Here is a 25,833-nt window from a genome sequence, read left to right on the forward strand (position 1 = left end):
TTTACCCATAAGAGAAAATTGTGTAAGAAAAACTGTAAAAATTATAAAACGCTGTCGTGCCTCGCAGCTGGGAGAAGAAAGATCCGTATCAAATAGCGGCAACCCTCTCCCAACAGTCTGCGCTTAGTAAAAGCGAAAAAAAATATTGTGAAAAAAGACAATAGCGAAACAAATTAGAACTAATAAAAAAACTTAAATTTTAAGTTAAATTTAAGTTACCATTAAAAAGGGATGCCCCAAAAAGTTTGTTAAAAAAACTCATAAAGGATGCTCAATCATTTATTTAATTACCTAAATGCCTTTTATTAGGAGTCACTATAAGCTTTAGCTAAGCTAGTTGCAATACTTTTGCCTGCCTGAGCTTTACTTTTAGCAATTGCAACGGCCGAAGATTTTCCTCCATTACTCGTGGCGTCGCTCTCTGCACTGCTCTCGGCGCTGGCAATATCTTCTTCGTCGTCATCGCCATCTTCATCTTCATCGTCATCTTCATCATCATCTTCGTCATCTTCATCGTCTTCTTCATCGTCGTAAGGTTCTTTAGTGGATTCTGTAGTTTTTTTCTCATCACATGGTGTGGTATAAGTTGGTTCTGGTTTTATTGTTGTATCTGTACATGGTGTTGCTTTCGTTGGTTTGGTTGGTTTCGGAGTAGTCGTTGTTGTGTCGGCACACGGTGTGGTTTTAGTTGACTTTGGTGTTGTTTTTGTAGGTTTGGTTGGTTTCGGTGTTGTAGTTTCTTCACACGGTGTAGTTTTAGTTGGCTTTGGTGTTGTTTTTGTTGGTTTCGGTGTGGTTTTTGTAGGTTTGGTTGGTTTCGGTGTTGTAGTTTCTTCACACGGCGTAGTTTTAGTTGGTTTCGGTGTTGTTTTTGTTGGTTTTGGTGTGGTTTTTGTAGGTTTGGTTGGTTTCGGTGTTGTAGTTTCCTCACACGGCGTAGTTTTAGTTGGTTTCGGTGTTGTTTTTGTTGGTTTTGGTGTAGTTTTTGTTGGTTTTGGTGTGGTTTTTGTTGGTTTGGTTGGTTTCGGTGTTGTAGTTTCCTCACACGGCGTAGTTTTAGTTGGTTTCGGTGTTGTTTTTGTTGGTTTTGGTGTAGTTTTTGTTGGTTTCGGTGTGGTTTTTGTAGGTTTGGTTGGTTTCAGTGTTGTAGTTTCTTCACACGGCGTAGTTTTAGTTGGCTTCGGTGTTGTTTTTGTTGGTTTAGGTGTGGTTTTTGTAGGTTTAGTTGGTTTCGGTGTTGTAGTTTCTTCGCACGGCGTAGTTTTGGTTGGCTTCGGTGTTGTTTTCGTAGGTTTTGGTGTAGTTTTTGTAGGTTTTGTTGGTTTTATTGTTGTTGTTTCTGCACACGGCGTAGTTTTAGTTGGTTTCGTCGGTTTTGGTGTAGTTTTTGTGGGTTTTGGTGTTGTCGTTTCAGTACACGGTGTGGTCTTGGTTGGCTTCGGTGTCGTCTTTGTTGTTTTGATGTCACAGTCTGTAGGAAAGAAATTTTTCAAAAAAGTGATCAGTGGGATATTTTGATATTTATTTTATATTATTTGTGAATTGAAGAAAATCGCTTTGAATCGTTCCGTGAATAAGATCTTTGATGGTATAAAGTGAAAAATATGATTGTAATTTAGGAAGGATGCAATTGAACATAGAAATTTGAAATTTATTGAAAACCTTTGAGCGAAGTCAGCAGTAGACGTCTTACTTTTGTGATGATGATGACTACTAACTTTACTCTGTGATGAACATGAAGATTTTTTTTTTATTCTCTTGTCACTTTTTTAGACGTTCTAGTCGCCTCTCGTGTCTTTTATATTTAGATTGTTCATACGTACCTGGTAACTGGATATCTGTAAAATAAATAATTATCAATAATATATGTGCGAGCAATATATCAAATTGTAAACATATATTAGTGAGACCAGAAAGTAATGTTTCTTTCTTAAGTTAAATTCACACGACTACTTTTTTAACAAGTTTTTATTTTTAAACAACAATGTATTCACTTTCGTTATCATCAACCTTTTGCCGTCTAGTATACAAATCAATGCCGGAGTGGTAAAAATCAATCGTATATTATATCATATCATATATATATATATATATATATATATATATATATATATATTGTATGACTACATAGAAAAGAAAATCAGTGATTTTCTTTTTTCTTTTTACTGGCTATCATTTACATTTCTATCGTAGGATGATGACTTTTGGTCAAAGGTCTGCCCCATATATTGTTTTAGGACCAATTGGACCAAATTTACATCAAGTGTCATTCTTAACTTAACTAAGTTATCTCTCCGACAGTCTAGCAGCTCGGTAAGTGGCAGTGCCCCTAAGCGCGGTGTAGAACCTTCATCCACAAACTGGTTAAACATCTACTGTACAAATATCTAAGCTTCTTGTACCATTTTAAACTTGGTCAACTATATATATCAAGGGTGGCCAAAAATTACGCATTTAAACCACGCAAAAGAATGTTTTTTTTTACAAAAAATCATATTGAAATTATTTAAAAATAAGTACAAAAAATATGTATTGAAGTTAAATATATGCACACGTTACTATACTTGAGCACTCCTTACTATACTTGAGATGCCGATTATTTAATTATGATCGGTGTTTTGGTTTCGCTTATTTTATGGTGGAATAATAATAATTATTCACACCAGTAATTTGGTTAGATTTCCCAAGAGCTGATATAGGTTATATAAATTTTAATATTGAAATAATTCGACAATCGATCGGAGTCAAAAATAATCGTTCAAAGAGCCGCATGTGGCCGGCGAGCCGCAGTTTGGCCACCCCTGTTATATCAACGAGAACACAGTGCTTGTGGTGTAAAAAATATTTAAAAAAAAAACGGTAAATTTTTCAAAATCAGGTACATCACTTACTTGGTTTAGCATTTACAGTCACCAGTACCTAATAAAATAAAAAAATTAATATGCCAATTTGAAACATTTAAATACATAATTTAGAATACGTAAATATATGTTTGATTATTAAAATGTATATATTAACCAATAAATTTTTTGTAACATTTGGTCACCTGCCTACTTATTATCTCTGCACCATTTTGGGTAGACTGGTTGTTAAGGGATTAAAACCGACTTTACAAAATTTGTAATAATGATAAATAAATAAATGAAAATATCTCTTTTAAGTTTCACTACGTATATTCAAACATCCTGTATATAGAAATGCAGTTGTTTATACAAAGTACCTATATCTATTAATACTGCAGTAAACTATTTGTAAGTGAAGTATGAACCTTTGTTATAGGTTTCTCTTAGCTTCTTCCTACAATTTATTTAGTTTTTAATAAAGTAATTTAATTTAAAAACAACATGTCTTGACGTCTAGTTGAGTTCATCTGTTGGGATGAAATGCCACAGACATTAGTAAAACAGACGAAAGAAATACAGATAATAAAAAATATAAATAGTTTTATAAATATTGAAATAGGAAGCTAACACATTATTCCCCTAACTTATAACACGAAAATGTTATTTGAAATTCTTTTTTTAAATCTATCAATGGAAGATTTTTAAACACTATCTGGCATATTTTATAATTGGATTATTACCAAAAATCAAACGTCAAATATGACGTCTTTAATTGTATGTAAGACGAAATATTTTGCTTATAAATTTAGGCAACCAAAGAGGTTTTAATTTCAAACTTATTCCTCCGACGTAAAAGTTTCAAAGAGTGTCAAAGAAATATTTGCTAATACGATAAGTCGATTCCTAGGTACAAATAATTTGTAATTGCAATCTAGTGTTTATATTCTGTATATTACAGTTTTAGAAAGAAATGGAAATATATTTCTTTTTAATTATTAATCAACTATGCAGTTTTATACTCACGGTGACCGCCAGCACTAGGAATGCAAGTTTCATGTTGATATAATACATGGCCGATTCGTAATGTATAATATTCTACACACCTTTTTATATTAAATGCGTCAACATACATATGAACCTGTGTAAATATATAAAATATGTTAACGGCTGTAGTACACTTAAAGCTTTAATGTAAAGTTATTGGTTATATATGAAAAATATATAAAAGGGTGAATATATACATATATATCGATTAAAGAAAATATTTTTTTATTTAATACTTATAACTTAATAAACTTTTTTATATACTTGTAATAGAATAGGCGTTTGTCTCACATCTCACTTCATGGAAAGTGTAGATGAAGACGAAGGTGGTATACGCCCCTCCAAAACAAATCTGTTCACTCTACTCGTAAAGGCTCCAGAGTTCAACTTCTCAGGAAAAATAGACCCAGGCAGGTCGTTCCAAATCTTGGCGACTCTCACCAAAAACGAGCTGTCAAACAGTTTAGTTCGACTTTTGGGTATGTCAACAACGTATGGATGAAACTTTTGCCTGCGCCTAGTAGTCCGAGAAAGGAATGGAGATGGCTCAAGTTTGAAAAGAGCCTTCGAGCACTCTCCAAAGTGAATCCAATAAAAAGACCGATAAGCTGGCAATTTGACGACGATGCTCAAGGGTGTGTAGTCTGCTATTTGAGATTTTTTCGTTGTTAATTTACCTACGGGCTCTTCGGTCAACTGAGTCCAAAGCTTCCAGATGATATTTGGCTGCACCGTCCAAGAGGTGACTGCAGTATTCCATGCAGGATCGAACTTGAGCAGTGTAAAGATTAAGCAGCTGTTCAGAGCTGAAGTACCGCCGAACTTTTGAAAGAATTGATAATTGATTCGATGTCATGTCACGAGAAATATAAAGTAAAAAGATTCTTACGGTGCTAAGAATAAAATAGAGACCGGTATTCGGGACCGCCGCCATTTTGTTTGACAGTCCCTCATAAAAGGTTGTCAAATATCTCCCTTCCGCCTTTTTGTCTTTTGAATTTCGCGGCTATGTACAAAGCGCTACAGAGCTCGTATCTGGCAATACTATACATAATTTGAAAGGTCTTGACATAACCTACAAAACGACGCTATGCATGATTAGTTTGAATATTGCGTTCAACAGTTATAGACGTGTAAACGGAACGGGCGAAAACGACACCATGGATAAGCCAGCCGACGGAAGACCTGTGACGACGAATACCGATCAAATCATGGACTACATCGAGTTAGACCGGCATGTGGCATCTCGTGACATCGCCCAGGAGATGGGAGTTAGTCACCAAACCATTTTAAACCATCTGCAGAAGGCTGGATACAAAAAAAAGCTTGATGTTTGGGTGCCGCATGATTTGACGCAAAAAAACCTTCTGGACCGAATCAACGCCTGCGATATGCTGCTGAAACGGAACGAACTCGACCCATTCTTGAAGCGGATGGTGACTGGCGACGAAAAATGGATCACATACGACAACATCAAGCGAAAACGGTCGTGGTCGAAGGCCGGTGAATCGTCCCAAACAGAGGCCAATCCGGGATTGACGGCCAGGAAGGTTTTGCTGTGTGTTTGGTGAGATTGGAAGGGAATCATCCACTATGAGCTGCTCCCATATGGCCAGACGCTTAATTCTACCATCAACTGCGAACAACTGGACCGCTTGAAGCAGGCGATCGACCAGAAGCGTCCAGGATTGGCCAACAGGAAGGGTGTAGTGTTCCACCAGGACAACGCCAGACCACACACTTCGTTGATGACTCGTCAGAAGCTACGGGAGCTCGGATGGGAGGTTTTATCACATCCACCATATAGCCCGGACATAGCGCCAAGTGATTACTACCTGTTCCTGTCCATGGCGAACGCCCTTGGTGGTGTAAAGTTGAACTCAAAAGAGGTTTGTGAAAAGTGGCTGTCCGAGTTCTTCGCAAATAAGGAGGGGGGCTTCTACGAGGGAGGTATTATGAAGTTGCCGTCTAGATGGAAACAGATTATCGAACAAAACGGCTCATATTTGAACTAAATCCGATCACTGTAACACTTTTTATAAAGCATTGAATAAAGAGCAAAAAAGCGGAAGGGAGATATTTGACAACCTGTTATATCTCAAGCTCTAATAATTTTAATAAAGTTATCTGAATTTTTAAACCGTTTTTCTTTACTATAATATCATTATGATATGTATTATTTCTCAAATCTGTAAAGTTAAGTTAGTCAATAGTAAAACAAATAAACTTATATGTTTTACTATTGACTAACAGTAAATGAGCTATGTATTTAACAATTTAAATTTTTATACCTGTGTAGGAATATCTACTGTATATCTACAACCAATGTGTATTGTCAGTGTTGATCTACGGAATAGAAACGTGGAGTCCAAATTTCAGACCTCATTGGAAAGTCCACAGTCCCTCAACAAGCCATGGGAAGGGTTATGCCCGAAATATAGAGACCCGCACAGATTCACAAGTACTGGTTAGAAATCTACATTCAACATTTTCTAATTACCTTAGTTTAAAAGTCATCTATGTCCTAAAGTGTTCACAAAAAACGACAAAAAACTGAAGATATGGTTGCAAGTCGTAAACCAACAATTAAATCTCTGATGTCTTGGGAAAGCAGGAGAGTGATGTGAAAGAACTAAAGAAGATTCGAAACACGAAAAAAGGAACAACAAAGTCCCTATCCCACAAGTATTGGTCCCCAAAAACGGAGGCCATAAATAAGGTCACCTGTCCACCATGTGGGTAAACGTCTTACTGGTCCATGGTCTTTATTCCAGAACCTTAAGGCTTCAGCGTCTATCTATTGTGCAAGCTACTTTGCATGCCAACTACATTACAATATACCAATACGCTAGGGCATGGATGCTCAGACCGCGGCCCGCCGGTCGAGTACTGGTGGCCCGCCGACAGCAAAAATAATACTCTCGTACATTCGAAAAATATTGAATTCTTAAAACCAAAAAAAATTAATTACCTATACTTCTGGCGGCCGGCCCGCCATCAGTTCATGATTTTCCCGAATGGCCCCTAGTCTTAATAAGTCTGTGCAACCATGCCCTAGGGTATATCGGTTCTTTTACCTCATCATGTCTGATGCGTCTCATAGTTGAACACCGAGTGTATTCTTCTCCATTGCTCTCTGGTCTCTTGAATCTTCTTCCGAAGCCCCTCTTAAGTGACCACGTATTAGATCTCTGTCATAACCGGTAACAGAAATTTGATCAAAGACTTTCGTCATCAAACATTGCGATATTTTGGACTAGGAGAAGTTTCGGAGCTTCCTCAACTGTTTATTGGGCAACCTAACCTTGAATAATTTTTGGTGCAAAAAAATCTTACACACTTATATAGTATATTTTTGTTAAAGCATAGCTTTTAGTGTGTGATAGTATTTATTAAAAGTATACAATTGTTAAGTGTGTTAACTATCAAAATGGCTGTGAAACATGCATTTGAAATGCATGCATGCAAAAGAAAAATAAAACTAAATATGTATAAAAACTATTTTTTAGTCTAGCAAAACAAGACAATAAAACAAATGATGCTTTGTTTTGTCTTGAATTCTGTATATTTTGTGTTTTGAATTGACAAGCGTGGCAATGGTGATCTTTTTATTTGACAAACATTTTAAAAACAATTCCATTTTTAAATCTCAATACATAAATCAATACCCGTAACAGTAAACTATTATAAACTTTATTTATTACAACTTTAAACACAATATTATATATATCAGGGGTGGCCAAGTTCTTTTATAACGCGAGCCACTTTGCAAGCCGCAATTGAATACGCATTTAAAACACGCAATAGAATGTCTTTTTACAAAAATCATATTGAATTTATTTAAACATAAGTACAAAATATGTGTGTTGAAGTAAGATAAATGCACACGTATATGACAGCACTCCTAATAATACTTTAGATGCCGGTTAGCTAATTATGATCGGTGTTTGGATTTCGCTAATTTTATGGTGGAATAATAATTATTATTCACACCAGTAATTTGGTCAGGTTTTCCAAGAGCTGATATAGGTTATACAAATTTAACATGTTCACTGCGGGCCCAATTTTGAAAAACTTGCAGCTGGTGCGGCTGAGGTCGAATCAGCCTCAAGCTGAACTTCCAGGTAGTGCGATTGAGGCCTTTTCTGCCTCATGTTCATCAATATTTTTTTACAATATGGAGTCAATGATTCGCCGACATAAAGAAAGCTATATTTGTCTTTGTCATACCTCATACGGTTGAGTGTAAACAGCCGCCGCACTAGAGAGAAAACACGAGTTTTACGCGCCGCACCAGTGCAAAGTTTACCATGAGGCTGAATCGACCTCAAGCCGCAGTGAACGTGTTAAATATTGAAATAATTCGACAATCAATCGGAGCTAAAAATAATCGTTCAAAGAGTCGCATTTAGCTCGCGACCCGTAGTTTGGCCACCCCTGGTAAATATCTATGTATTGAATTTACCATTCAGTTTTTCTTCAATGTTGCCAATCTTTTTAACTGTGATGAATTTTAGAAAATTGTGTGCTTGCATTTATATACCTGGTTCAGTTTTTTTCTATACATTTTTATGTATTTTTTCCCAGGTCCTACCTTCACTTACACATGCGAGCAATAACGGTAGCAAGATTTAAAATTCGAATTACACGGCTAATGCTGGACCTCCTTAGTTAATGAAATATGAGGTATGCCAGAGGCACGATGGTTTCAGCCACGCGGATGTTTTTCCTTAACGCCGTTTCATCATACCGTCTACTTTGCCTGTTACAGCTGGACACAGTTCTGATCCAGATGTTCACGGGGCACGGAATTACGCAAAGTAAAGGTTTAAACTCAAGAAGAGTTTTACATCACCTGTGACCTAACGGTGGATGTGACGGTTGTTCACCTGTTCACTGGTTGTCCCCTAAGGGACCGTAGAAAGGAACGTCGCATCACTAATAGACAACGAAGAAAATCACGGGACATTTATAGAGTAGTGCAGAAGGGTTATAAGCGGAAGAAACATAGGAACAAATAGGCAAAAAAAGTGCATAAGAGTAGTCAAAATAATATGAATAAATGAAACTTAAAAAATAATTTATGTAGATATGTAAATGTAAAGCAAATGAAGAAATTAAAATAAAGTAAAACATAACAAAATGTGAATCTGTAGGATTAAGAAAACATTAAAGAAATGAAGAATTTGTGGAGAATAAAAATTTAATGAATGAATGACATTGAAAAGGAAAAAAGACGAGAACGCATAATATAAAATTTGCGAAATTTTTTTTCTGTAAAAATAGTCCAAGAGAAGAAAATAAAAAAAGCTTTTTTCTTTTTTTTTTCTTTTGCTGCAATACATAGTTGAGTTGTCCCCATTGTTGGTACATACAATATCTTAACTGTAACAATTCTAAGAAACAGAACCTTCCTTTCTTTCTTCAGCCAGTATTCGCAGGTGTAAATTAGCGGACTTTATGATGAGTAAGTATGAAAATTCCTGCCCAGCCTGATGAGAGAAAAGACTCCACAGACCTTTCGACCACAGTCACCCTGGGAAGATGGAAGACCAGGCACGGAGTGTCGTGGCGGGCGTGGCTTCTTCTCTTCAGTGGCGAAATGGGCAAACACATTGCCAAATGTCTCAAATGTAAAATAATGAAAAATAAACAATACAAGCATCTAATTAACACTTTTCTGTGAAAAGTTCGTAGCGATGCGATGTCGCAGGGACGAAAACTGCCCGCTTATCTTAAACCACAATTTTCAAATAAACTTAGTGAAGCTTTTTTATATATTTTTACCCACCAAACATTTGGAAAACGATTGAACACTTTTTTCATTCCTTTCTTTATCTGATTTAATCTGATCCTTGTATCAGTTTCACATAGATTTATTAAATAACATTTATAGAAAACTTTTTATCTATCCGTACCAACATAGGTGTCAATTCTCCGAGATAGTACATCATACATAATGTACAGGAGCAATGTAGTCCAGGTAGAGATTTAATGGAATCAGGCGTTACCTCGCGGAAGTCCATCCTTAAGAAAAGGACCAATATTTAGCCACTTCCGCACATGTAGTGGTAGTCGTGCAACAAAGTGCACCGCCCGCCAGCCCGCTGATAAATGCGTATGCGGCAAACAATGCGAATCACACAACCGCCACCACCAAATTACTCAACACGTGTTTCACCCCCCCCCCCCCACGGGGCATCTTCAGGAGTTGTGTTCCACCGATTAGTGCCAAACACAAAGTTGACTCTGCTAAATATTGGTCCTTTTTTTACTTGTCCAGGTAAAAGATAGAGAATTGCGATCATAGGTCACGGGTTGTATTCCGGGATTAATTTTCTCATTAATTATATAGGATTGCAACTTCTCACAAAGAAGTTTCGAGAGGATGGGTAGCAGTGTCCTCTGCGTACCATATATATAAATATATATATATATATATATATATATATATATATATATATATATATATATTTGGAGGTGACATATGCGCTGCAGTGAGCGTTTATGGGTTGAAACAATGACGACTTATTTTTGGGATTACGAAGTTACTTCCCGAAAATCATACCTACGAATGACCCTATCGTAATGGAAAAAATTTCTATTTTTTCTTATTAAATATAGAAATATAATAGATACTCCGAAAGACTTTCATGTGATGTCTCAGCTATGAAAAATCAATTGTAAATATAATGTGTGAAATAAAGTTATTAAAAACGGACGTGTTTTATTTAATGCTACGGATACGTTCTATAGAAAAACGCACGTAAAAAGTACACATTAAAAAAGACTATCCATCTTCATGCCCAGGTCTTTGATGTACTGGTGCTACGAAATATTATCTATTTTTACCCCCTGACCTTGGCTCCGCGGACTCATTTCGACGAAGCTATACAAAGCCTAACAGCATTAAATAAACAGGCAAGAATCCATACTATCATGGCGTCAGATTAGACGGCGAAATAAAAAAAACAGTTGTCGACTTGAATTCCCCAGTATACTATTGCACTACATAATTTTGTCACATAATATAATTGGTTTTTTTTTTTAAATGTGCGGTTGTTGGTAATTTACTTTGTTAATAATATACAGGTTGATAGGTTATTGGTGTAAAATATTTTAGGGTGTGAATGTATAGATCATTTGCTGTCAATTGATGTATGATACACCCTATGCAATAATCAAAGATTTTAGTAAGAAAAAAGCGTTTTTAAAATTTATATAACTACATATTAATGTTAATTATTGTTCATTATCTATCTCTGTAGAATTTGTACTGCCAGAAGCCATTGGCCTGTCGTATTTTGTTAGAAAAAAAAACAAATAAGCGTAACATATTTCAAAGCGTTAATTTTATACTAATCGATTAGATATTGGTGTAAAAACTTTTATATCTATAACTAATCATCCACATAGCTTACATAATGTTTTATTACATTTTAATAATATCATACAAGAACCACCGTTAACATGTGTTAAAAAGAGAAAGATATATTCGTCTAAAGGCGGAGTTAGCCCGCCAATGCGATTGGTCGATCCCTGTATTTCACATTTGGGCTTAAGTCGCACACTTATTATTTTAGTTCCACTGTTGGGACGTGAACCATTACAATTTTATTAATTAATTATCATTTTCTTTTAGTTTTAAATCTGAAATTACTAATATATTATTAAATAAATCTTATTATAGCACTAAAAGTTATATTAATGCACGGAAATTGGTTTGTTGACTCATTTAAATGGTATATATAATGTACACATGAAATATTGTTAAATTTAATTTAAAATAGCAACTGTTTAGTGTCCAGCTCTTAGCAAATCAGCGTTCCGAGTCAACGGTAGCTTATATACATACAGTACAACTTCAGAAAGATATGTTCGCTTCTAGCTAAATTTTCTTCGCTTCTTCTTAGGTCTGTCACATTTCATCGCAACAGATAATAAACTCAAATTGACAGTTACAATATATTTAATCTACTATGTTGTGTGAAAGCCACTTTGATGTTTTAGATGTAAAGGAGAAGCTAGAACGGTGGAAAAATAGAGGCATATATAACAAAAAAAAAAAAAAAACAGAAGTGAAAAAATTGTTGAATTGTAAAAAAAACATTTTCTTTCCGAAATAGGGTGTGCCTATCCCTAATAGCAGAGGCGATTAAAAATATATGTAATCTATCGTAAATAAAAATATTTTTAATTTGAATTTGTATTACGCAAATTTTAATTTTTTATTACTTATAAAGAAATAGATAACAGAATCATTATTTAAACGTATTGCTGGTATATAAATAAATAATTTATAATCTGTTTTTTGGCCGGTCTTCTGACAGAAGTTCGGTATGGATGTGACAGTCGCTTAAGACGTTTTCCCTCCATAACGAGGCGTTCCTGTATCATATAGCTCCTCCCACAATTGACGCGGAGGGTTCAGGCGTATAACGTGTTAGTTTACCAAAGCCGGGACTCGAGACGGGTGTGAATTTTACCGATTCATAATTAAAAGAAATTTTAAAAAAGTATCAAATATTTTTTTTTAAAAAGTTTGCGGCGTTGTCACGTGACCGCACTGAACGTCATTTAGTTTTTGGCGCGAATTTTTTTTCTAATTGTCATCGAAATAAAAATTGTTTTAGTTTGTTTTAGTGTTTATTTTAATTTCGGTTAGTTCAGTGGTGTTGGATGTTTATTGATTAGTGATGTTCCGGTGTATGTGATTTGTTGATAATATAACAAATATATTAAACAGGTGGGTTGTTAATATTTTTACTTCCGTAAAAAACTTTTAAGATTTTACATACATTTTCAATCACCTACAGGATGATTGAAAATAGATGTAAAATTATTAATAATATTTATTATGTTAAAGATAAAATTCATTTATTTAATATTAGAACTTCTAACTAGACTCCTATTGATCGTTAACTTATTTTTTTTAATCTATCTTATATTTGTGTCTGCTTCGCAAGGTGTTATTATTGTGGTAGTAGGAAGAAACTCTATATATATTTAAAAACAACACTAATGAAAGTAAAAACATCGCTACATTATAAAACAATTAAATTACGTATTTAAAATTAATATATTTCTTAAATATTATCATGTATTGTAATTACTTTAATAGAACATTCTAGCCTCTTTGGTGTGACGTCGACAAAAATTATTGCAAGAAAATTAAAAAAAGAATTTTGAATGACGTTGGTATACAAAAAGCAGTAAACGCGTAAATTATTTTCATATAATTTATTTCGTTTTCATTTAAATTCGGGAACGTTCCATTTTGTATTTTTGTATTATATACGTATAAGGTTCATATAACTGGTATGTTATTTTCATCACCTAAATGTCGAACATATGTGATTCAAACATGCACATGCGGATGTATCATTTCATTGTCATGATTTTAGCCCAATGATGTCCAACGCTGGAAATAGATTGAACGGTAGGAAGCTGTTTGCATCCAGCACTTTCTGATGACTTTAACAAATACGTAAGAAAAGGACCAATATTTAGCCACTTCCGCACATGCAGTGGTAGTCGTGTAATAAAGTGCACCGCCCGCCAGCCCGCTGATAAATGCGTATGCGGCTAACAATGCGAATTACACAACCGCCACCGCCAAATCACTCAACACGTTTTTCACCCCTCCACGGGGCATCTTCAGGAGTTATGTTATACCGATTAGTGCCAAACACAGAGTCAGAGCCTACTCTAGAAGGCATTAATGACTCAAACACTGAGAGGTCTTCACTGCGTAATATTTACAGTACACTTCATTCACAACACTATATACCAAACTTGAGCTTAAGTTTGGTATATAACCAAACTTAAGCTCAAGGAAAGTCACTGGTGCTTCTGTGAGTTGAAGGTGGACCAGACCTTGGTGCACTTGGTGACGAACTGTCCTGCATTCGGAGGACTTTGATGCTATTCCAAGCTCCTGCTAGGAAAAACTCACTAGTAAATGAAGATAAAGATACGCCTGTGTTTCTCAAACACTACAGCGCCTCAGTCGAAGACGTGATCAAACGCAACAGTACCTAAATATAACAAAATATGAAGATAGTAATAAAATATATAAACAATATATAATAAATTTAATAATCTTACTGTGAAAAATTGTAAAAATTATTATAAAATAAGGAAATGAACAGCATATTATAATGTAAAGATCGTTCCAAAACTAGAACCATTTTAGCTGCGATACGATCTACCAGATTAAAGGTTTTAGCTCACGGATCTCTGTATCCGCGAGCTCAATTTCAACGAAGTTGCAATAATGGCAAAATGGCTTGCAGTGTAACTTCCGACATATCACATACTACCACATATATATATATATATATAATTTTCTTTTCAATCAACTGACAATTACATTTGATACAGTCTTCCGGTTCCAGTATCGTTTGTGATTAAAGCTATAGGCTGATGATGACATACGGATCCTAGAGGTGATCATTTACTACGAGCGTCATAAGAAGGCTTTAGTTCACCTAGAAATCAATGGAAAAGGCCACGCTCGAAGTTTCGCTGCGCCATAGAATCAGAAATGGGAAGATCCGTAGAAGAACCAAGATCACCGAAGAATTGCTTGTCTGTAGTGGAAGTGGGCGTGGCATATGGCACGTGCAACTGATAGCCGTTGAGGCTAGAAAGGTTCTATAGACGGGGCGTAAGTAAACCGTTCACTACGTGGACCGACCAAATAGTTAAGTTTAAAGTAAGAAGAAGGAGGAGAACAAAGCTATGAGCTTATTTAAGTTAACCTATTTAACTTGAATAAGCCTATGAGTACCTTCACAGGTTCAAGCTCGAGGAGGATCCCCTCGTGCTACTGCGAACCGGGCGTGAGCTAGACCGTGGCCCACCTTCTGGCCTATTGTCCCACACATACAAGGATGCGCAGTGCCCTGGAAACGGAAGTAAAGCTAAAAGTAGATTTTGAGAGCATCGCCTTAATGATGAGCGACGACAACCTTCGCCCATCATTCCTATCGTTTGCAGGGTGGTGAGGGATACTGTTAAAAGGAATAAAACAGTATAGATAAGTAGGTACAAAATAAACTGCACAAATAACTAGTCAATTATTAATAGGAAAAATAATCTAAAAATAGAATAAGAAAAAAGTAAGATTGTATAATATTATAAAAGTCAAACCCAATAAAAGAAAACTGTGATATAGAAATAGGATAAGTAATAAAATAAAGAATAAAAGAAATGTACCTAGCCTCATAAGAGTAATAAGATGATGGAAGGAAGGCGATGAAAGCAAGAAGGAATGAAAGAACAAAAGAAATTGAGAAGAATGAAAGTGAGTGAAGAATAAAGATAAAAATTTGAAAATCTTATATGTAAACAAAGACCCTGATCCCAACAAATTAGGGGTACGAGAGGCCTACAGTAAAAAGCATAAACCTATATATATATATATATATATATATATATAAATATAAATATACATGTTTTTAAATAAAAACTGCAAAAGCTATTCATACTGTTTACTTTTTATCTATTAGCACAGTTTGTGTATAATAATAAAATAACAAAAAACCAATAGAAATCATTCATTTTTGGTCATAGTGTTCAAGACAGTAAAATAAGATAGAAAAAAAATCGACTTTTCATTAAAAAAATATATCAAAGGTACTACTTGTGATATATTATGTTTCGTATTTTTTTCAAAACGGACATAAGTTGTACTATAAGACATTTCAAGGTTATCTATTCATTACCGGACACCCTGTATATATATTCAGAATATTTAACAAATCCATAAAAATATACGTTTCGATAAGAAATACAGATTGAAAGGAGTTATCCTCAACTCCACCGTTCTTATCTTACACTACCAGACTCTCAATTGGAACAATATAGCTTTAATCATCAAGTCTTTTGCAAGCGCAGGGTGAGATGTCCCACAAGTGGACAAACGATCGTGTTTGTCAGAATACGGTAAATATAAGCTTCCAATCGGCATTATTAGATATCTATGAGGAAGACATGCGTTCAGCTATAGACATATACAGTTGAACATAAAGAAGTTTTACAACATATACATTAACCCTTTCCACTCCAAGGCTGTTATGTAGCATCGATAAAATTTAATTGAACTATAGTATCTTGCGATTCTAGAATATGTTTCATTCATTCGTGATTCAAACATTTTAGTAACAAAAACCTTTCCTGTTTTAAAATTTTCCGCAAAAAGAAGTATTACACCATGTCGTGTATCACTCGACAGTGGAGCTTGTGGAACAAAATCAGTGTTGAGTGACACTCTACATTGGAATGGAAAGGGTTTATAGGAGTGGTCGTAGTACTGTAGCTTCTTGTTCTTCTGTAGCTTCTTGCTCTTCGGTAGCCTCTTGTCCTTCGGTAGCTTCTTGTTCTTCGGTAGCTTTTTGTTCTTCGGTAGCTTCTTGTTAATGTTGACCGCACCTCCGCTAGCGCTTATAATATATTATATTATTATAATTATATATATAATTATAATGCGGCATTTAACGACTTCACAAGGTCGTTTTATAAATGATTATAATATACTTTAGATAGAATGGAAGTTGTATCAAAAATGATCTAAATAAAAACAGTGTGCAATGAAATAGTTTAATGAATACACCGGTATTTGAAACATTTGTTGAATTTACTAACAAAATCAGTAAAAAATGTCCCACATTACGCAGCAGCGCTGTCCACACGTGGTTAACACGTTCGTACCCACAACATTGTTTATATGAACGTGTTTTCTTAGTGTAGCGATATAAATGAACAGAAATTAAAATATTTCTAGGATTCATATTTGTAATATTATAGAAACTTTAATAGGTTACCCATCGCGCACTTGTCTGAGAAGAATTTATTTGAAAATAATTTCGTCCAAAAGGCATTTGCTTTCAAATGATCACTTTGACATTATAGGTAGTAATATCTTATGTTGGCCCAGCTCTTCACGGGTCACGGCGGATTCTCTGAGTACCTTCACAGGTTCAAGCTCAAAGAGAACCCCTCGTGCTTCTGTGAACCGGGCGTGGGCCAGACCGTGATCCACCTTGTGGCCGGCGTTCGGAAGACAGCGCGCAGATTCCGAATGCCGGATGGGTAAAAAGATAGAGGAAAGAAATATCTCGGCCATCATGCAAGAAAAAAGGGAGAGAGAATGCTTCCTCAGCTACTGCAGGAAGGTGGTGATAAATACCATAGGTAAAAAAAAAACACAGTAATAGATTCAAATAGACTTGAATATGAATTAAAAAAAGTAAAGCAAACACTAAAATATAGAAATAAAATAAATAAAGTAGTACCAAAAATAGTGCAATAAACAGTATAATATAATATGATAAAACAATAAATGTAATGTTGCAAAATAAAATAGTAAGGTAACTTAGAATGTAGTGGTTGAGGATGGATGCATGGCTAAATGAATGAAAGAGAAAGACTGGGAAAATTGTAGAACAAAAGAGACAATACTATAGATAATATGATACATGAAAGAGAAGAATGATAATAATAAAAAAGTCCCTGTCCCACACGAGATAGAGGAACGAGAGGTCCCCAATAGCGGGGACCATGTAAAAAATACCCACGTTTCTAGTACATGTCTTTGACTTGTTTAGGCAATGTTTTGTATTTATGTTGCTGTTACATTAATTCCAAAGCCATAGAAGTTACAGACTGTACTGGTACAAATGAAACTATATACAATAATGTTTGTTGGATCGATTGTGCACTTTCTTTCGCTGAGACCTTTGACTTTGCAACTCTGTTTGCACAATTATTGTAATTTGACTTCTCTGTCGGAAATCCATTATTGCAATTGTAACTAAAACTGTACGTTGTTGTACAATACCCGGCGATGAATAATTCACGTAGACCTTTGGAAAGAGACAATCGGCTAATTTCGGGTTCGAACGTTATCTCTGTCGCTCGAAATACTGGCAGAATGTCACATAGCTAGTGTGGGACAGAGATAGTGCTCTACGAAGCCGAAATTAGCCGATAGTCTCTTTCCAAATGTCGATCTGCAATATTCATCGCCGGGTACTGTACTGTGTAACTTTATATGTAGTTGTTATAAGAGAATTTTAATATACACATTTGAATAAAATCTATGTAAATGAAATAACAAATTAATTTCCTCACATTTAGATTAAATAAATTTTTTCAAATGATTTATTTAATAATACACTTTTAATTTTAGATTTAAATTGAAGGTTTAAAATATCTATTGTTTCTTTATTTATGTTATACTTCTTTTCACGTAAATACATATAGATATATATATGTGTATATACGTATATATGAAGGGAAACGGAAAGTAATGCCATTATGTCAACATATTTTACATAAAAACCGATTGATTAATCGCTCCGACATTTATTTGTACACTAAACAGCAAAAGGTTGTTGATAACGAAGGTGAATATATTGTTGATTAGAAATAAAAACTTGTTAAAAATGTAGTCGTGTGAATTTTACTTATGAAAGCGACATTACTTTCCGGTGCCCCTATTATATACATAATTGTCATTTATATATATACTACATATCGTCGTGTAATTTTCGTTATGTTTTGCTATAATAATATCTACATCTTACATTATTTAATGCACAATTACAAATATAAACAGTATTACCAAATTTTAAAATTTCACTCAAATATAAGAATACATATTACAAAGATTTCATGTTTTTATAATTCGTGGACTACTGTGTTTTCGTGAATTAATTTTGAAGAAGCTGTAACATCCAACAAGAGTAGCAGAGTCGACTTTAAAAGAAAGAAGAGAAGAAAGACATCATGTACTTCCCAACCTGGAGAAAATATTGTATCGCAATTCAAAGTTATGTCTTCTAGAAGGATTTTGGTTGAAATTTTTTTTTCTGCGTCACGTCATGAGTGATCCTTCTAGTTCATGGCATTGGTTTCATTCTTCTCAAGGCTTTTTTAAAGTGCGATTCTTTGTTAAAAAAGTCTCTTTTATAATTTGTTCTGCATCGTTCAATATGGAGAACTAAAAGATGCATTTGCTGCTTTAGTTCATTGCTTTAAAAAAGGCACTAGTACAAAGGACACTGCAGATGAGATTTTTACCATTTGCGGGAGTGGTATTACCACTATCTCTAATAAATAAAATTCTCGTGTCACGGTGTTTGAACTTGAACTCCTCTGAAACGGCTCGACCGATTTTTACCAAATTTTATATGCGTATTCAGTAGGTCTGAGAATCGGCTACTATCTATTTTCCATACTCCTAAGTGATAAGGGTGGTTCACCCCTAATTTTTATTTTTTATTTTTTAAACAAATTTTTTGGTTTTTATTTTATTATGATACAGCATACCAAAATACATACAACCCTAAATTTTTACCCCTCTACGATTAACCCTTATTTTTTATTTGTTAATTAAAAACTTTAATTTTTTTTGCAAAACAACATTTGCGGGATCAGCTAGTTATAATATAAAAAAACGAAGACACTCATCGGATTTTATATATAGATATTTATAATTATATTTATTTTTTTATCGCTGTCAAAATTAAATCTATATTTATTTTACAAATATAAATACCTGTGCGGGTTATTTATATCTAAACATCTAATGATTCTCTGAAAGATATTTTCAAAGAAATTGGTATTCTGAGGAGTGTTTTTCAATAAATATTTAATAAAATTGTTCATACATCAAAATTTAAATAATGTAGTAAATTCGTAAAGCCTATATTTCGTAATTAACCCTTTCATTACCGCAGTACGTTCCGTCGAAGTGACGCTACTGAACCGTGCATGTGCGCCGCGAATTGCACATTGCATGGCGGTGGGCTGATGTTCGAATGAGTTCTCATTTGTGTTGCATATTTAAAGATTTCACTGGTATATTAATTAAAAATAGAAGGATGATTGTTAGTAATTTATTTGGCCTGTGATGAATTTTAAAACGGGGATCTACATATAAGCCCACATTATAAGGTGGATGTCGCTGGTACACGGGTGGTCCGGCGCTGGTGACGAAAGGGTTAAAAAGATACAAAATCCTTCATGGGTCTAAGTGTACGCATATAAAACTCCACAAGATTCCTTAGACCTTACTTTACTTAGTTTTAAATCTGTAATTAAAAGTAAAATATATTAAAGCATTCAAAAAGTTTTGGTTTGATTGAAATGTATGGAACTAGATTTGTTTAGTAAGAAAAAGACCAATATTTAGCCACTTCCGCACATGCAGTGGTAGTCGTGCAACAAAGTGCACCGCCCGCCAGCCCGCTGATAAATGCGTATGCGGCAAACCATGCGAATTACACAACTGCCACCGCTAAACCACTCAATACGTGTTTCACCCCTCGACGGGGCATCTTCAGGAGTTATGTTACACCGATTAGTGGCAGTGCCAGTGCAGAGTCTGTGTTTGGCACTAATCGTTGTAACTTCCGCAAGGTTACGCCTGATTCCATTAAATAGGTTTGTTTAGCTCAATGTTATGATTGATATTACATATAAAAAATTGTTAAATTTCATATAAATCTAACTGCGCCACGACTTCGCGTGGAATTTAACAAAAGAAATATTTAGTGTATTCCTTTCGTTTTTATTTTAATTATGTGAGCATTTATTTCATAATTTAAATAAATTTTTACGTCATTCACAACTCGAAACGTTTTCATTCTTTCGCTGTTTTCGTTTCAATTCAAAAAATAAGCATGAACTGTCGCGGCGATATATGAAATTCATTGAAACGATAGGCGCGTCATACTAACTTAAAAAGCTTTGTTTGCTCATGCAGATTCAAATAATCAAATTCACACTTTACGATTATTTTATTTATTTAATATTCTTTATTTTGCACGCTAGGAGATATTTGAATAGTTTCATAATAATAAACAAAATAGTACAACGGACACTCTTATCGCATGATGTAATCTCTCACAGACAACTATAGTATGGAAAGAGTAGAAGTAGTAAGTAGTTAACGTGTACAAAACATACATATATACAAACATACATACATACTGAAGTATATATATTTATAATAAATAAGTTGTTTAATGGAATCAGGCGTTACCTTGCGAAAGTCCATCCAAACAATGCGAATTACACAACTGCCACCGTTAATTCACTCAACACGTGTTTCACCCCTCCACGAGGCATCTTCAGGAGTTATGTTACACTGATTAGTGCCAAGAGTGTTGTTTGCCGCATGCGCATTTATCAGCGGGCTGGCGGGCGGTGCACTTTGTTGCACGACTACTGCTGCATGTGTAGAAGTGGCTAAATATTGGTCCATTTCTTACTTAAATAAGGTGTAATAATATATATATATATATATATATATATATATATATATATATATATATATATATATATATATATATATATATATATATATATATATATATATATATATATATATATATATATATATATATATATATATATATATATATATATATAACACAATAATGAATAAAAACATCAAACAGATTTGGATCGCAATTGCCTCAGAATGTATAAAGAAACAGAGGAAGAAAAATAAATGAATTAACAGATAAATAATCATAGGTCTAGTAAATAGTTCTTAAACATTTTCTTAAAATTAGGTAGTGAGTTAGCACGTCTTATATTCAGCGGTAAATTATTCCACAATCGAACTGCCTGTTTGGTAAAAGATTTGGCCATAAACAAAGAAGAATGCGCCGCCATTTTTAATTTCAGATTCTCTGATGATCTCAAAGACCTCTCATCATATCGTGAAGAAATTGAAACCTTGATTTGAGATAAGGAGTGAGTGGACTGAAAGGAATATTATAGAGTAGATAAAGTATGTGAGCATTCCGGTGAAGCCTTATAGGTAGCCAATTGAGTTTAGCGCGAAATTCCGAAACATCATATTTTTGTAATCCAAATATGTAACGAATACAGAGGATTTGCAGGCGCCCAATTTTATTTAGTTGGTTTTCAGTGAGGTCTAGATAGCTGACATCTGGGTAATCAAGGATGGGAAGAAAGAGTATTAAAATATATAAAGAACGTACATACAAACATTCATTTTTATATATATAGAAGAGCAACTGTGATGTTTCTGTCCGGCTCTAGTCAGAATATTTTAAAATATCGTACAGTTTAAATATTTCATTGTCATTACGAACACACGAATTATTTTTTTTATCTAGGATTGTTTTGTTAACATTATCTATGATTTTATTGTAAAGTCGTCTTTCCATAGAAAGATTTGCTAATTACATTAAGTCAAATCTTAGAAACGATTTATTTGTTTTTGATTTGTATTGTGTATATAACACTTCCTAGATGAAACTACTCACGTATTTTAAAGCAGGCTATATATCATGGTTGCACAGAATTTCTAAGACTAGGGGCCACTCGGGCAAATCATGAACTGATGGCGGGCCGGCCGCCAGAAGTATAGGTAATTAAAGAAATTTTTTTTGGTTTTATTCTGGAATAGATTTTAATATTTTTCGATTGTACGAGAGAATTATTTTTGCTGTCGGCGGGCCACCAGTATTCGACCGGCGGGCTGCGATCTGTGCATACATGCTATATATCAAACATAAATAGATCTCCGGCTTACATATATAATATATGTCATCCATAGTTCTTCTTATTGACTAGTTTAAAACGTTTTTTAGTTTAATAGCTTTTATTTAAAAAAAAAATTATGACTTTTTTTTCGTAATTGCACGCAGAACGGAAAGCTATTGGGGTGCTAGGGTTCAGATGTGGGCACAATAGAACAGCAAACGCAGTGTAAGACTTCCCTCATAAGGTTGACAGTCGACTTTATTATGATTGTAGAAAGAGGCTTCATGTATATCGCTTCCAAGAATATTGTAATATAAGAGATTCTGAAAGATGAAAGGAGAAAGTGAAAATAAAGAATAAAATAAAAAACACCACGGGGGAACGGAGACGTTCAAAAATCTTTATGTTTGTTGTATTATGGATTTTCTTCCTGCTTCTTCTACACAACTTTAACAACTTGCGAAGTAAAGTGTAAATAGATAGTTGACCATCAATAAGAGTTAATATCCGTTTGTTCAGTAACTTATTACTTATTATTAAGGTTTCTATCGATATATTTTACAGAAAAACCGATTGATTTGTTACCGATCCGGCATTGATTTGTATAAGCAAAAGGTTGTTGATAACGAAGGTGAACATATTCTTGATTAGAAATAAAAACTTGTTAAACAATGTAGTCGTGTGAATTTAACTTAAGATAGCGACATTACTTCCCGGTAGCCCTAATACGTTCAATAGGTTGCAAATGTACAATGAAAGCTCGCCTAAGTTTTGTCGTCACAAATTCTGTTAAAAGGTCCTATGTTTAATAAACAAATTTTATCTTTTTATCTTTTACGCAGGAAGTCATACTTCGAAGGAAATTGAGATATTGATTATTGATTATTGATTATAATTTGAGATATATTATTTTTGTTATTTGTCAGTTATTAAGAAGTATATTTTTTGTCGATTTTTCAAGAGATAAATTCAATCCTCTAACATAATTTCTATTGCCAACAGAATCAATGTCCAGCTATGGAAGCATGTCTCCCTCGGATGAGGGTTTCGACAGATATGAACCACCATTCTACTGCCAACCACCGCATCAAGGTAATATTCCATCACCATTTCATATCCTTAACCCATCACCTTACCATTGATCGCGACCTAGAGATACTTACTCCTGTCCCATATTCCGCAAAGTAAGAGCAGAATTTAAGTCTTGGTTAAGAGAGAGAAAAGAGGAAAACATCACTTCACTGATGAGTTAGGAGGAGTGTCGCTAGGCTTATATTCAGTTTTGTAATAAATGTGTGTTAAATTAGCTCATAATAAAAATGTTAATTAAACGTGATATAGATAGTGTGAAAATATTGCGACATTTCAGAAACTTATGGTTGACATCCATAATAAACAATTATTAAATTTCAAATGTTGCTGGAGGATTTTTCACAATGATTTTTCTTACAACACCTGAAATGATCGATTTTGTATAGGAAGATTATATATGTATATATAATGATAGCAAATGAACTATACATTTGCCTTTTTAAAACTTTTACACCTATAACCAATCACCCTTTGGATTTCCTGTGACTATATACTACGGGAATAATTTGTTCGGTACGTGGTTTTTTGAGTGTAAATACAGGTCAGAATGGCGTATAGTCGACCATTTTAACCGTAGTAACATTTCTATTTTTTTTAATACTCTTTCCCCCATCTTGTTTTCGGGAGATATATCAGATATCTCCTAGTTTCACCCTCCCTTTTTCATCCTTCATATATTCATTCATCATTCAGCAAACATGCAACGTACAGCATTCACTCATATTACATTCACGCATCGCCTTCCATTCCTCCCAAACTTCTTGTTACACGATTTTGTTTTGCCTGATTACGTCACCCATCACCCTGCAACAGAACCGCAAGAGAGTGTGGTGGCTCTCCTCTTCCAAAAGGGAAGCGATGCTGCCGCAAGCAATGCTCATCCCAATTTCCACTTCGCAAGTCACTTTAAGCCCTCCATGTACGGGACAGCAAGTAATTGCGTACACCATGGTCTAGTCCACCGCTGGGACACAGATGCAAGAGGACCCCCTTTGAGCTTACACCTATACAGGCACCCTGAGCATCCCTCGTGCTCCGTGAACTTTTGGGCCAGATACGTGTCCAGATTCACTGTGCGCAGTACACAAGCTGTGATGGCGTCCGGGAAGAACTTCTTCCTTATCGATACCTTTCTATTTTTTTTTTATATGGCCCCCGCTATTGGGAGCCTCTCGTACCCTTGTTTTGTTTGGGACAGGGACTTTATTTACAATAATTATTTTTCACGGTTTTATCTTTATTCTACACTCACTTTCATTCTTCTCAATTTCTTTTATTCTTTCCTTTTATCCTTCACAATATCTGGCTTTTTTTTTTGTTTTTTCATTCCTTCTTGCTTTCATCGCCTTCCTTTCCTCATCTATTTTACTCTTAGGTGGCTAGGTACAATTTTATTTCTAATCTTTATTTTATTCTTACATTTCTATCATTATCTTTTAATATTACAGATTGATACCTTTCTATTATTATTATGACATTTAATGTTCGCCATTATTTGACAAAAAAAAAATTACTTTTGATATCAGGTAGTCCCATGGACGGTGGAATATACTGGCAGAGCTCCAGCGGCGAGGGTCAGGAGTATGAAGGCCAAGATCTGTACCACGAGACCAACAACTTCATCAGCAGAGGTTATGGTAAGAGATTTATAATATATATTTATTTATAACAAATCAAAATGCAATGTAAATGTAAATGTAATGACTAAACAAAAACAGATTTAAAATCAATTTTAATATTGTATGAATAAATTATCATGTCAGCTGATAACAATATACCAATGCAAGGTATATAGGGTTCATCCAAAGATCGCCACGGTAACTTCACAGCGACTTCTCAGTACTACCACATTTTTATTTTATTTTATTTCTATTTTATTTTTATTTTATTTTTACTTGCTGAGGAAACTTAAAAACTAGTTACACTAAAACAGGCGACTTATACAACAATGGGTCATTACAAGTTTCCGCCTTTAGCATTATTTAGACTGTGAGGATGTGCTAAAAGATCATAATTCTACATAATAAGTTACTCTATAGAAGGTACAGGATGTGCAACAATCTAACAAGATACACATAAACATATACACACATATATACATGCATACAGTGTATAAATAAATAAAAAAGTTGTATTTTAAATTCGAGAATTAAAGAAATTGTTCTTGTATTTGCATTGCATGCATATGGATGGATAATAAAAACGACAAATTCTAATTCATCGACTAATCCATTTACACTAGATACGAGAGCTCGGTTCAGGGTCGACGTACCATAGGACTCCTTTCGAAACTCACCGACATAAACAAACTGCGAAAACTCAT

At 34.4% G+C, this 25,833-nt stretch overlaps 2 protein-coding genes across 3 annotated transcripts in view; one reads left to right on the forward strand and one right to left on the reverse strand.

The window, feature by feature from the left end:
- Positions 1-305: 305 nt before the first annotated feature.
- On the reverse strand, positions 306-3,899 carry LOC137927252 (uncharacterized). The gene is made up of 3 exons (XM_068771030.1): positions 3,867-3,899; positions 2,892-2,919; positions 306-1,471 (listed from the first exon to the last, which is right to left on the reverse strand). Exons 1-3 carry the CDS (start codon positions 3,897-3,899, stop codon positions 306-308), a joined length of 1,227 nt encoding a protein of 408 aa, XP_068627131.1.
- An 8,550-nt stretch (positions 3,900-12,449) lies between these two features.
- Positions 12,450-25,833, forward strand: part of LOC137927411 (uncharacterized) — a 42,208-nt gene continuing 28,824 nt past the window's right edge. For both annotated transcript variants that reach the window (XM_068771212.1, XM_068771213.1), the window contains exons 1-3: positions 12,450-12,633; positions 23,421-23,510; positions 25,037-25,147. In XM_068771212.1, coding sequence (XP_068627313.1) covers positions 23,426-23,510; positions 25,037-25,147 — 196 coding nt within the window. In that variant the 5' untranslated portion in view covers positions 12,450-12,633; positions 23,421-23,425. The remainder of the gene's footprint in view (positions 12,634-23,420; positions 23,511-25,036; positions 25,148-25,833) is intronic.

The sequence above is a fragment of the Battus philenor genome, unplaced genomic scaffold, assembly GCF_028537555.1.
Source record: "Battus philenor isolate CCGP_79_NKW_IND1 unplaced genomic scaffold, ilBatPhil1.0.hap1 SCAF_30, whole genome shotgun sequence".
Lineage (NCBI taxonomy): Eukaryota > Metazoa > Arthropoda > Insecta > Lepidoptera > Papilionidae > Battus > Battus philenor.

What these genes read in the sequence shown, in the direction of transcription:
- LOC137927252 (XM_068771030.1), bottom strand. Translation starts at nt 3,899, where the DNA reads ATGAAACTTGCATTCCTAGTGCTGGCGGTCACC. An exon ending in TCCTAGTGCTGGCGGTCACC is followed by an intron (nt 2,920 to 3,866) that starts GTGAGTATAAAA and finishes TTATTTTATTAG; the next exon opens with GTACTGGTGACTGTAAATGC. An exon ending in GACTGTAAATGCTAAACCAA is followed by an intron (nt 1,472 to 2,891) that starts GTAAGTGATGTA and finishes TCTTTCCTACAG; the next exon opens with ACTGTGACATCAAAACAACA.